This window comes from Corapipo altera, unplaced genomic scaffold (genome assembly GCF_003945725.1).
Source record: "Corapipo altera isolate COAL_440 unplaced genomic scaffold, ASM394572v1 49, whole genome shotgun sequence".
Lineage (NCBI taxonomy): Eukaryota > Metazoa > Chordata > Aves > Passeriformes > Pipridae > Corapipo > Corapipo altera.
In genome coordinates, this window is record NW_020884879.1 from 12,151,206 (window position 1) to 12,163,933 (window position 12,728).

The 12,728-nt window shown below is 41.8% G+C and overlaps 1 protein-coding gene and 1 long non-coding RNA gene across 7 annotated transcripts in view; one reads left to right on the plus strand and one right to left on the minus strand.

Annotated features, from left to right (window-relative positions):
- CHD7 (chromodomain helicase DNA binding protein 7) overlaps positions 1–12,728 on the plus strand; it is a 129,713-nt gene that overhangs the window by 68,859 nt on the left and 48,126 nt on the right. For all 6 annotated transcript variants that reach the window (XM_027638449.1, XM_027638455.1, XM_027638454.1 and 3 more), the window contains one exon: positions 3,722–4,143. In XM_027638449.1, coding sequence (XP_027494250.1) covers positions 3,722–4,143 — 422 coding nt within the window. The remainder of the gene's footprint in view (positions 1–3,721; positions 4,144–12,728) is intronic.
- Positions 6,614–10,334, minus strand: LOC113944862. Its single transcript, XR_003526855.1, has 3 exons — positions 9,955–10,334; positions 9,451–9,549; positions 6,614–6,805 (listed from the first exon to the last, which is right to left on the minus strand). It is a non-coding gene; the product is annotated as an uncharacterized LOC113944862 (long non-coding RNA).

Consider the following 12,728-nt stretch of genomic DNA (forward strand, 5'->3'; position numbering starts at 1 on the left):
AATCTTTTGGTAAAACTTGTAATATACATATTTCTAAAATTTTATAAATGGAAAATGGGGTTCTTTCATTTAAAACTGTGATCCTGTAACTAGAGCTAATCCTTTGTAGATTTAAAGTAGAACTGTTTGAAATAATTCCCTGTGGTAGGCTTAATCTAATATTTACTAGTGAAAGCTTGCTGTTCTTCCTTTTCTCCCTACTTAAGAAAGAGCAGACAACTGGTTTGGGGTAAGAAAATGCATCTTTCAAGCTGCTTCCCATCTCCTCTTCTCACTAGATTTGTGCTGCTCCTACACAGCTTCACACTAGGGAGCAATGTGGGGTTGTTGGTTAGGGATAAACCGTTTTAGCATATTGCAAAAGTCTAGCCACAGAACTTCCTAGAAAAATAAAGGTACTCACAACTATTTCTTTGAAGGAGTGCTACAATTTAGAAAATCAGATATAGGTGACTTATGAAATGTACCAAACTGCTAGGGGAGTGGTATGTGACAGAAGTACTGTATTTTCAAGTAATGGGAAATGCAACCAAAGCCTAGTTAGGGCAGCGTTGGCTTTTTGTAGCTTAATATTTCTGAGATTGTGAATGCTATAAACCAAAATCACAGTATTTGTATGCTTGGTAAGGCACATAACTTGGTACTGTAAATATAATGCAGTAAGTTTGGGGGTTTTTTAATTTTTGTTTCAAGCATAACATTTAAATCCAGTGTATAGTCTAAGTTGTTTTAGAGCCTGAGAATGATTCTTGTGGATAAGGTTTCTGAGGAGTAAGAATCTGAATTTTCACAGGATAAATGAGTTACTGGGTACTACAGTGTGGCAGCAATTGCCGCCATTCTCTGTGCTTTACCTTCTGGTCAGGCCATGTCAAGTCTTGAACGATTGGAAGTGTCTTGTGGAGATTTGGAAAGCTTTGCTTTCAGGTTTGCCTGTGACTCTGCTGAAAGTTGTTGTTCAGACTTCTAAAACAAAGAAACAAAAACAACTCACAAGTCTTAGAAAGGAGACAAGGATTAATTTTTTTTGAATACTGAAGCATGTATAAAACCAAATATTGATTTCAGTGACACGGTCATACCACTAATGAAGGTGCAACATTGAAAATTTTCTAGAATTAAATTTACATGGCATTACTGGATTCCTTGTGGGTTTTAGTATTGTTGGCTTGGCTGTTTCATATGCTTAGGAAGAAAAATAAATTAAACAATTAATTCTGATTTGTTCTAGAAAGCTGTACCTTATGCATAAGCTTCTAGATAGTTTAAAAATTCTCTCTTAATATGGCAAACAAATAATGTCGTGCTAACTACAAGGTACTTGCTCAATACAAAATCTACAAATATCGGAAAGAAGACCTTAGATTTCTTATATGTTAGACACAGCAAGTGAACAATATTTTGAAAGAGGATTGAGTATTAAGGTGAACAGCTTGGTGAAGAAATTGGTGAAACTCTCACTTGAGGTTTCTGCAAAATGTGGGAGGCATGAGATATGAAATGGCAGATAATATTGACTGCCTTACAAAAATGTATGTTAAAGGTACTGCTCTGAAAACCAAGGGATAAGAAGTACTTACAGGTGATCTACACTACAGGTGTGTTTTCCTACCTAAAAATAAGTTTAACAGTACAAGTACATAATAGTCTGTGGTAGAGAGAAGACTGTTTTGTTCTGCATCAGAACAAATCTGAGGAGACATTCAATTCAGTCAACCAAATTCAGAAACAATTAGAACATTTCGAAAGATCTCTATTTTATGTAATGCATAATTGGACCGCAGAGCTCATTGTTACCACTGTCTTTCTGGGATCAGTGTTTTCTCTACAGATACCCAGTTCTTGTGAACTTTCCAGCATGGAGATGTAAGTGTTGATGGTGACTACAGATTTCTAGAACAGATGTTGCTTCATACTTCAGGATGGCTGACATGAGATGGGCTTGAGGTGGGGCTGATTGACGTTGGTGCTAATGCAGTGCTGAGTTTCCACTGCAGCTTAGACCCTGTTGCACAAAAAGGTATCTTAGTAAACAGATGGAGGGCAGAAACATGCAGAAGTCACCCTGGAAGTTCTTGCTTAAGCCAAGGAGACCCAAACCTTCAGTCTGTCAATCAGGCCTTCCCTCTGTCCTGTCTCTTCCATGAAGAACTGTAGTGTATGGCATGTACCATTCAAAGCTCTCCCAGACAGCAGAAAAAATTGTTGTCTTCACTTCTGGGCAGCCTTGCTCCTTCTGCTGCTTGGGTAGCTTCTGAGTATATGAGTGTATTCAGGGCACACTGGTTTTATGCTACTGTAAAGAAATGCCAGAAGTAGGTAGGACTGCACTAGTTCAGTTTATTTACATTCAGAAAATTATATTAATGTATTTGGAAAGATACACATGCATTTACTTTCTCGTGAACGATATCAAGACTTTGGTTTCTTAAATCTTAACTGCATTTCTATTTAGAACCAGGTGACTGAAGTATGTCTGTGTATGTCCATCAGTTCTCCTTATGCTCAGGGATTGGGTTTGTAGTCATTCGTTTGCACGCTTGCCACTTCTAAGTGCAGTTTGAATAAAAAGTGGAGAAAAGGAAATGTGAAGAACATTACAGTTACACAGGTACTGTTATTCCAAGAAGTAAAATTCTGATGTGCTATACACCTTTCTTCTCCCCAATTCAATGGATCAAACATCTCAAAAGCAAGACTATGACACCATGGCTAGTAGGGAGCTCTTCCACCTGGAATTATCCTGGCTTAATTTTTAGTGAAGAGAAACAAAGAGGGAAAGAAGGTGGGAAAATGGTCTGACCGTGTAAGTAGGTGCAAGAAAGGCATGAGTATGGTGTCATGCTATTGCTTCTTGAAAAGCACTGTTGTCCTGCATTTACAACCACAGGCAGGCAGGAGAAGCGGTTTAGAGGTTTGATATGCTGCAAAGTCATGGTAGAGCTTAGACACCTTTTCACCGCAGAAATATGTTTTTAGTTCAGACATTTGACATTTGTGTAATGATACATAGGTTTTCCCATAATATGTAAGTCTGGTGTAAACCTGATACACTATAGAGACTTTGAAATAGGATGTTTATGCAGGTTCATAAACACTTAAGGTAGTTCTTTACCCAGTCTGGAGCAGGAACAAATCTTTTTTGAGTACAAGTTGGGAGCTGTTGATTTTTGACATAAAATGTAACATTATATTACATTTTCAAGTGGCTTAATCCTTCACATGCTGATCAAAATACCTCCTGTCACAGCTGAACCAATGTAAATTGCCTTGATTAATTTTTTATAAATACACCCTGTGAATATACTTTATTTTCCTTTGAATGTCTAGAAACAAAATTTCAATGCAACCGGATAATTTGTAACAAGATATTAATTTTACTAACAACTATTTTGAAATATCTGAAACAACATTTGCTTTCCTTTTGCATCTAAATGTTGAAGACTAAATATTTTCTGTATTTCCATTTTATATGTAAGCTTTAGAATAATTTTACCCTTGACATATCAAAAATTTCTGGTCATTTTGCTACTGTTTTGACTGCAAAAAGCTTTGTTCTTTACTGTTTTACTGCACAATGTTTTCAGATATGCTGAATCTTGTTAACAGGCTAATCTCGTGCTTAGTATTTTCTGCCTCTGTTACCTCATGCTCCAAAAGAGCAAAGTTTTAGAAATCAAAGTTGCAAATCTCCAATTTTGTTTCTGTTTATCTCTCTCAGCATTCTCCGTCGGAACCCTTTTTAGAGAAACCAGTGCCGGATATGACTCAGGTTAGTGGACCGAATACCCAGCTAGTGAAAAGTGATGATTATCTGCCGTCAATTGAGCCGCAGCCACAGCAAAAGAAAAAGAAAAAGAAAAACAATCACATTGCTGCAGAAGGTCCCAGCAAAGGTTTTGGTAAGGAAGACTTTCCTGGGGGACTTGACAGCCAGAATCTAAGCAGAAATTCAGTGGATTGCTCCCAAGAAGAGAAGAAGAAAAAGAAAAAGCCCAAGGCAAAAAAAGAACCGAAGGATCCTAAAGAACCCAAGGAAAAGAAGGAACCCAAGACCCCCAAAGTCCCTAAGACCCCTAAAGAGCCAAAGGAAAAGAAAGCAAAAAATACCACGCCAAAACCCAAGACCAGCAAAAAGGCTAGGTAAGTCAGGAAACTTCTATATGCGATCAGAGAAGAACAGTGTGTTTGTGGGATTTCTAGAGCATCTGTGCTAAATGGCGTGGGTGGAGAGGAAATCTTGTTTTGTCGTTTGCCTTCTACCATCTACAACATCATGTTTTTGAGAAGCTTGGGCACATTTCTCTTGTTTGACTTTCCTGTTTATGGCTTCACAGTTATTTTAAGCAAGCTGGAAAGGCAGAAGGTTAATTTTTCCTTTCAAGGCAGAAAAGTTTCTGGATGTGTTGGATTTCAAAACTGACTCTTTCTCTTGTCATTATCAACATAGATGTAGCTTTGACCACATTCAGAGATGAAGGCTTAAAGTAAAAAAGTTTGATGATGTTTTTCCCTAAATAAAAAAATTAGGTTGCTCACGTTGTTGTAAGCTGTACAACCCTTAGAGACACTGTTTTATACTAACACAACCCATGGGTTGTGCTCTGCTGTTAAAAAGGCATTTTATATGGATATTGATGGGTCCTCACTGTAGGGATTATATTCATTTTGCTGTTTCATGTAAAGACAATTTTCCTAGCAGAAAATCTTTGTGGATGGACCAGATGCTTGAACCCTGTTTCTTAACTGTTTTCATTCAGCCTCGTGTCCCTTTATCAGGATAGGCTTAAAATGCTACAGAGTAGTATGAGAAAGAATAAACTGCTGTTATACATGAGTAAATACATCACAGACAATAATACAGATTCTTTCCTTGCCCCTCAAGTCCCTAAATGCCGTGTTTATAAATGCTCACTTGAAAGAAAATGGAGAGGAAAAAGACATTAAAGCTCAATTTTTTTTTTCATTTGTACCTAGAATTTCTTACAACTGTTCTGAATTTGTTCCAAACATCTGAATATGTTTTTCAAGATGTGGTTAACGTTATAAAATATAACTAACTTCCAGATGGAAGCACAGCCAGACTTGGTTAATCCAAATCAGTTTGCAAAATCTATTTGTATTAGGTTTAAAAATTGCAGTTAATGAGTCAGCCTTGCATGTATTCTACAAGATTAACTATTTATTGGGTAAGTTTGATCCCATGGCTAAACAAGGCATGGACACTAAGATGTTACTTGCTCCTTTAGCAAGATGGAGAAGTTTCAGTGTTAGCAGAGACAATATTTCCTGAAGAACTTATAAACACTGTCTTGTAAAATCAAGTGTTGTCATGAACGAGTTCTATTAACTGATCTGTAAATTAGAGTTGGTCAGCCTATCCTTACTGCAGAATTTACTTTGGCTGTGTACCAAACTGTCCTAAGGATGGGGTTTACATACGTAACAGCAATTCACAGCTTAGGAAAAAAGTTATATATCACACAGTATGTATTTTTCACACCAAAATACTGTATCAGCTAAAATAACCTTTTCACAGACTCACAGAATGCTTGGGGTTGAAAGGGGCTCCTGGAGATCATGTAGTCCAACCCCCCTGCTAAAGGAGGTTCACCTATAGCAGGTTGCACAGGATTGCATCCAGGCGAGTTTTTAATATCTCCAGGGAAGGAGACTCCACAGCCTCTCTGAGCAGCCTGTTGCAGTGCTCTGTCACCCTCAAAGAAGTTTTTCTTCATACTGGGATAGAACTTCTTGTGTTTCAGTTTGTACCCGCTGCCCCTTGTCCTGTCAGTGGGTGCCCTGAGATGAGCTCAGTTGGTTAAAACTTGGTGCTAATAATGCCGAGGTCATGGGTTCAGTCCCCTGCATGGGCCATTCACTTAGGAGTTGGACTTGATGACCCTTGTAGATCCCTTCCAACTCAGAATATTCTGTGACTCTGAAACATGCAACACTGAGTAGTGTCTGGCCCATTGTCTTGGCACCTGTCCTTAAGCTATTTGTATGCATTGATAAGATCTCTTCTCAGTCATCTCCTCTCCAGGCTAAACAGGCCCAGCTCCCTCAGCCTTTCCTTCTAAGAGAGATGCTCCAGTTCTGTAGACTCACAGGTTTAAAGGCTGACCAGACTACATAACTCATGGTATTGAGCATCTCCCAGCAATTTTTGCAACGAAAAAGTAAAAAAATCTTTTACTGAAGGACTTCTCAATTAGTGCAGTTTTACAAAGACTTGATTCCAATGAAGCTTTGTTTAATAGACCATGGTTAGAAGGAGTCTGCCTCAAAAATCATGCGTGGGTTCCTGTGCTTGTGCTGGACATCAGACCTATGAGCTGGTCTGTCCCATCCACTCAATCCTAATATCTCTAGGTGTGTCTTTAAATCTTGAGACACGCCATGCAGATTAAAGGAGCCATGGGACATGCCATGCAATTAAAGGAGCAGTGTTTCCTTTGAAGGAACAAATCACTGCTTTCGTAGAGGTATTTGTAGGAGAGTCTTTATCTTCTTTCCCATGCAACAATTCTTATCCCTGGGTAGCTAGGTGACTTTCAGTATTCTAGTAAGTACTAAGCCCGTATTGTTTTACCTGAGAGAGAAACGTGTTTGGAGCAGCATTAAGAGCATTCGATGTTCCTTACGCTTGCTCAGGGATGTGGAGAAAGTTCTACTTTTGCCATAGCAGGCTTGTGTCTCTTGTTACCAAGTGCTCTCTTGAAAACAAGGTTGTTCTCATTTTGTGGTCTTGTCAGCTTCAGTATCAAGCTTCTTTGAAGAACTTGGAGACTGTGTTGGGATGCTGTGCTGCCAAAGAATTTTAAATCAGTGAAAGAAATTTGCTTACTTTGGCAACATCACAGACTGGGGAACCTGTGACAGATCATTGAACTGAGTTTTTAAATAAATCAACAGTCCAAATGTTTAATCATATGAGCCACAGTATTTCAGAGGCACTAACTATGGAAAGGAAGTAGTACAGTAGCTGAGATGACTGAAATTAATGAAAGTTAATATAGATTATGGATGATTATGTACAAGTAAAATATTTTGATAAAGTTAGTCTCTGGCATGTCTTTACTACTACTGCTTGTATCGCTCAGTATTTTACTTCTAAGCACTGGAAGGAGTAGTGTGATTTTTAGATTTCGAAATGCTGTATGTAACTAACAACTGTCATTCCTGAATAAGCTGATCAGCTTCAATAAAAGTTTTGCAGTCATGTAAAATTCTGGTAAATAAAGTTAGGTATTTATTGAAGAGCAATGGTTTTTTGGTAGAGCACAGTGAGTCCTTGATAGTTAATTTTGACACAGGCTGTATTAGAGTATAGACACAGATAAAATATCTGGTATTTAGTTAACTGTTTTGTAATTTAATATAACTCATAACCCTGTTATTTTGCTTCCAATTTCGACTGAAAGTATAATCCTTTTACGTAACAAACAAAAACAAAAGCTCAGAAACTTTATCCTTGACATCTCTTTTATCTTTGGTGCAAGTTGTGACAAAATGAACAACCTGCCTCACTGAAAGGCACCTACACGTGAGTCAGATTGGAAAATGGCAGATGCTGATTAATTCCATGCTTGTTTGAATTGTGTGTCCTGTGGCATCTTAAAAAGAAAGAAAACACCCAAATGGGCTGCTTGTATGTTACACTGCATAGTGAAAGATCACACACTAGTATTGTACTATTACACTTCTAATGGATATTAGCCCAATCCTGACAATACAGAAAGACAAATATAGTGGTGACTAGAAAAAAAACATTTGCAAAACAAATCTCTTGTGGACCAAACTAGTCGAGTTTTAAAGCAAAATATACCTAGGATCACAGGTATACCTAGGATCGCAGGTGAAGGGTTTTCATTAAATTGTGTGGGTGCTGAGTATTATGTGGGCTCTAAATGTTACGGAGCCAACTCCAGGCACATGCAAAGCAGGCAGATTTTTCAAAAAGGAGATGGACAGGGAAAGGCAAGTAATCCTACTGAACTGCAAAGTCATGGCTCAGATGTCTGTTCCTCCTGTGCCTGTCCCTGGAGGAGATGAGGACCACCTGTTTGAGAAGATCACGCTGCAGCACAGCTGATATCTCTCCTGCTGCTTCCTATGAAACCCTAGAGAGTGGCCACCGGTTATGGTGGGAGAAGCAGTAACTATTTGCAAGGGCCAAATGGCAGCTCTTTGCAGTAGTTCTTTCCTCATCCCATCTTCTCAAAGCAGAGTGCTGTGCTTTTCAGGGCTGCTCGTATCTGCTCCCTCCTCCCCTCCCTATGGCTGAGAAAACTCTTTATTCTTCCCACACAGAGTAGCAGCCTGGGATGCAGTGTAGGGTGAGTGGGTTGCTGCTTACAAGGGGAGTGCTAAACATGAGCATAATTACAGCTTTTAGAGGGAGGTGGAGAAGGGCTTTTTGGCGCACAGATTGGCTGTTTATTGTATCGGAAAGGGGATGGCTCCTGGCCGCGGAAGTGGGAAGAGGCTGCTGTGTGGGGGAGCAGTGCGGACAGCAGGACGCAACACCCTGGGGAGCTGGAGGACAGGAAGAGAGGTCCCGAGGCAGTGGTAGTAGTTTCCACTCCCAAGGTCAGATCATCCTGAGCAAGGCAGGAAGGGGCTGCCTGTGGGAGAGAACAGGAAATCATGCGAGATTTCCACGCATATGTCCACTGAGGCTGTTCCTGTTCACACCTGTCCTCATCTCCCTTTTGAACCAGCCCAGCTGCCTGATATTTACCTTTGCCTGTGCTGCCAGCAGGCTTTGTAGGCTTCACTGTTACCAAAGGTTTTTAGTTATTTGGCTGACTTTCAGGCTGGAAAAAACCTTGTTTTCCTATTGTTTTTCCTACTTTGGTGATGTATAAAAATTGATTTAAAGAAAAGTTTTGATTACACTAGGAGCTTTAAAAAATAACTGTTTTCCTTGGGTGAGACAGTACAGTTAATTCTCACATTGCTGACACTTTGAGAGGGTGGGATTATTTTTTTAATTATTTTTATGCTCCACAGTGGATGTTTAATGTTTGTTTAAGCCAGGTTCCACTCATGAATCTGTCACAGGACAGTGTTCCCAAATGGTAAAATAAGAATCAGTGATCCATCTGACTTATTTTAGATCATAGAACTGTAGAAAAAAAATCATCCTGATCATGATAGTTGTCATAAATTATACTAATAAACAGATCTATCAGTTACCCAGATCAGATGAAGTAGTTACACAGTGTAAACATATGGGCTAATTACTTCCCCTCTTAATCCTGCAAAGTATGCCATGATTTTGGGTTTTTTTTTTGAGTCAGATGATTTGGCCCTGTAAGTTCCTGGAGTTTCACCTGGCTCTGTAGTTGGCTGCTGGACTAATTAACACAAAACACTTTGTCAGAGTTGGGATACCATTTTCAAATTGTAATTCAAGCTTTGTTTTCAGTTGTCCTACTTAACTGTTTTACTCTTCAGCCTGTTTTTCTTCATGTTGTTTGCTCGTCTGACCTTCCGCAGGTTTTCTCTATTGATCCCATTTGGTCAGTATGCTGTGTAGTCCTTGGGGGTAAGAGGATAAAACCAGAAAGTGGTATTGGACAGCTAGATTGTAAAAAAAGTCTAATCTGAAATATCTGTATTTATATCACTTGAATTGAGGAGCCAGTTTAACTGACAGTTTTGAAATACTTCACTGTTTTGTGTGTGGCAAATAGTACTTCTCCCAGATTTATAGTTCTTGTTTTGGGACTGGACTCTGTCTTGTCTGTAGGGGGACTTGGTTAAATTTTGCATTCATGCATGTGTAAAAACAAATTTGAGAGATAGTTGTCTAAACGTGTATATTACAGTTCACCTTCCTTGTTGCCAGATTTGGAAAGTACTATCAGATGTGCATCCAGAGTTGACCACTGATAGGGAGACCTAATGGTAATGGCAAAGTCTCTAAGAACAGTCTCTAAGTACCTGCCTGTACTTCCATGTGGAATGGTAATTCTGTTCCCGGCTAACACTGTTCCTGAATGGCCTGAGTAGGATCTGCTGGAAAATGGAAAGGCTGAGTCAAAAGCAGGTACATTTAATTGTCAGGAACAAAACATACTGGCTCTGTGGGAAGATGGAGAGGAACAACAGTTGCTGACAGTTCCAGTTGCTGACTGGCCAGGTGAAGCTCCTGGGTGTGTGATGCACTGGGAAGCAGGGTGTCGCCTGACTCAGAGGGATGGTGCTGTTCTATAGTTTATTTCTACTTCAGCTTTTTTTTTCCCCTTTCTTTCAAGGAAACTGTAGCTGTGCATTTAAAAAGAGCAATTCTGCTGCTGAATTTAGAACTTAAAATTCCCAGTGGAGCTGCACACTGGCTTTGTTCTCCCAAATTGTTGGCTCTTTCATGTGTCTGTTTATAACCGACCTAGCAAGTGAATTGATTTGAAACTGTGTCCGAATGGCTTCGGTCGCCTCTCCGTTACCGAGAGTGACTGTGCGCCAAGGCGCACGGCTCGGGGGTATATATAGGTCACGAAATACTCATGGCTCGGAGAGGGAAAGGTCTCAGAGAGGCCAGAAAGAAGCCCGTGTCGGGGCAGACCTGCCCGCAGCGCCGGGGTCTTTGTCTGCGCCCGGCCGGCGGGGAGCGCAGCGCCGTCGGTGGGTCGGCGGGCCCTCGTTAGCACTGCCCGGCCTTTCAGCGGGATGGTGTTTTATCCCGCCTAGCCCACGCTATTCTTCCCAGCTTTAAGCCTGTTATTCACAGGCGGCCGTGCACCCGGGGCACGGCACGATGGCTGAGCTTAATTGCGCGCCCCGCTCCGATTTACGGGGGTCAGGGGCGAAAGGCGCCGGGCTGTCAGCGCGTTTCACCTGGCGGCGCCCCTCACCTTTGATTTAAAGAAGTTCGAGAAATGTGTTAAGCGGGTTTGGTTTTGTTTGGTTGTGGGGATTTTTTTGTTTGTTTTGTTTTAGGTTGGGGTTTTTTTTTGTATATGTGTTGTGCTTTTTTTTTTTTTTTTTTTTTTTTTTTTTGGAAGCGGTTTCGCGGTGATTCGATAAAAGGCGGTGTGTGTGTGTGTGTGGGGCTGGGCTGGTGGGGGGGTTCCCGTGCCGTGGCCGCGCAGGTGCCGGGAGCGGGCGGGCGCTGATTGAGGGAAGCAGATGGCAGCGCTCGGTGGCCGCCGGCCAGCGGAGCAGGTGCTGGTCACGTGGCCGCGGGTTGCCGGGGCGACGCCAGCGCTCTCGGCGTGAGGATGAAAAGGCGAAGGGGGCCCCGCTTCAGCTGCGGCTTTTTGTGCCATTGGTGGCAGCCAGAGCGGAAACAAGCGCCGGCGGGGAGGGAGGGGAGCCCGCCGGGCACCGAGCGAGGGAGGGGAGGAGGGAGCGAGGGAGGGAAGGACGCGCTGGCCGGCCCTGCCGCCCGTCGAGGCTCGTCCTCTGCCCGCGGTCCTCCAGCCCTGCCAAAACTCTTCCCCTCGCCCCCGTGCTCTTTCTGCCGTGTCAAACTCTCCCCGCCCCCCCCCCCCCCCCCCTTATTATGATTATTCTTTTTAATTGTCAAAGTTTCACGTGGGTTTTTTTTCCGAGCTGTGTTGCACCCTCTTAATTTCACAGAATTGCAGAATTGTTAGAGTTGGAAGGGACCTATGGAGATGATCTCGTCCAACCTCCCTGCCAAGGAAGGGTCACCTAGAGCAGGTTGCACAGGAACACATCCACGTGGGTTTTGAATGTCTCCAGAGGGGCAGAGACTCCATGACCACCCTGGGCAGCCTGTTCCAATGTTATGCCACCCTCAATATAAAGAGGTTCTTCCTCATCTTGAGATGGAACTTCTTGTGTTTTTGTTTATGGCCATTGCTCCCCATCCTGTCACCGGGCACCACTGAAAAGAGTCTGGCACCACCCTCTTGACACCCGCATTTGAGGTAGTTATGTGTATTAATGAATCACAGAATTGTTAAGGTTGGAAGGAACCTCTGAGATCATCTAGTCTCAGTCTTCTCTAGATGGGCCCACCTCCTGCAGTCTCTCCTCATAGGAGAGATGCTCCAGCCTCCTAATCATCTTTGTGGCCCCAGTAACTCCTCTTTCTTATACTGAAGGGCCCAGAACTGGACACAGTACTCCAGATGTGGCCTTACTAGGGCCGAGTAGAGACAATTTTGCAATAATACAAATTTATGTTCAAACTTGAAACCCTTTCACTTGTAAATTTCTTTTTTTTTTCTTTTTCTTTTTTTTTTTTACTTTGAAATCAGCATTAGTTTAAACATAGGCTGCAAGGAGACAATGCTGCTGCAACCAAGTTGTCCCAGTCCCAAAGAGACGTGGCCATATTAGGAAATTTAAAATTACAGCTCCAAAATGTGCAGTTGGTGGGCTAAAGCACCGATCAAAACGAACAAGCTTAAAGCTGATGTTTAAATTAGAAGTTAAAAATCTAAAGATTTTGAAGGAAAACGAATCCCAGGCAGTGTCCTGGGTACAAAATTCAAGTGATGAGTATGCAGAAGCCATATAAAAGTGCTTGGTGACCTTGCTGAGCATCAGGTACCAGCACACAGCTCTGCTCTCAGGCGTCTCAGCACCTTCCCACAGCAAGCCCCTCATATTGGTAATGGGCCGTGGAGGGCTGACGGCAAAAAATTAGCGAAAACCCACCTCAGATTCAAAGGCTAAATGTGCTTAAAAACTTCTACCATCGATCTTCACTGCCGTTTAAAAATTTCACCCTTGCAGTGCCATGG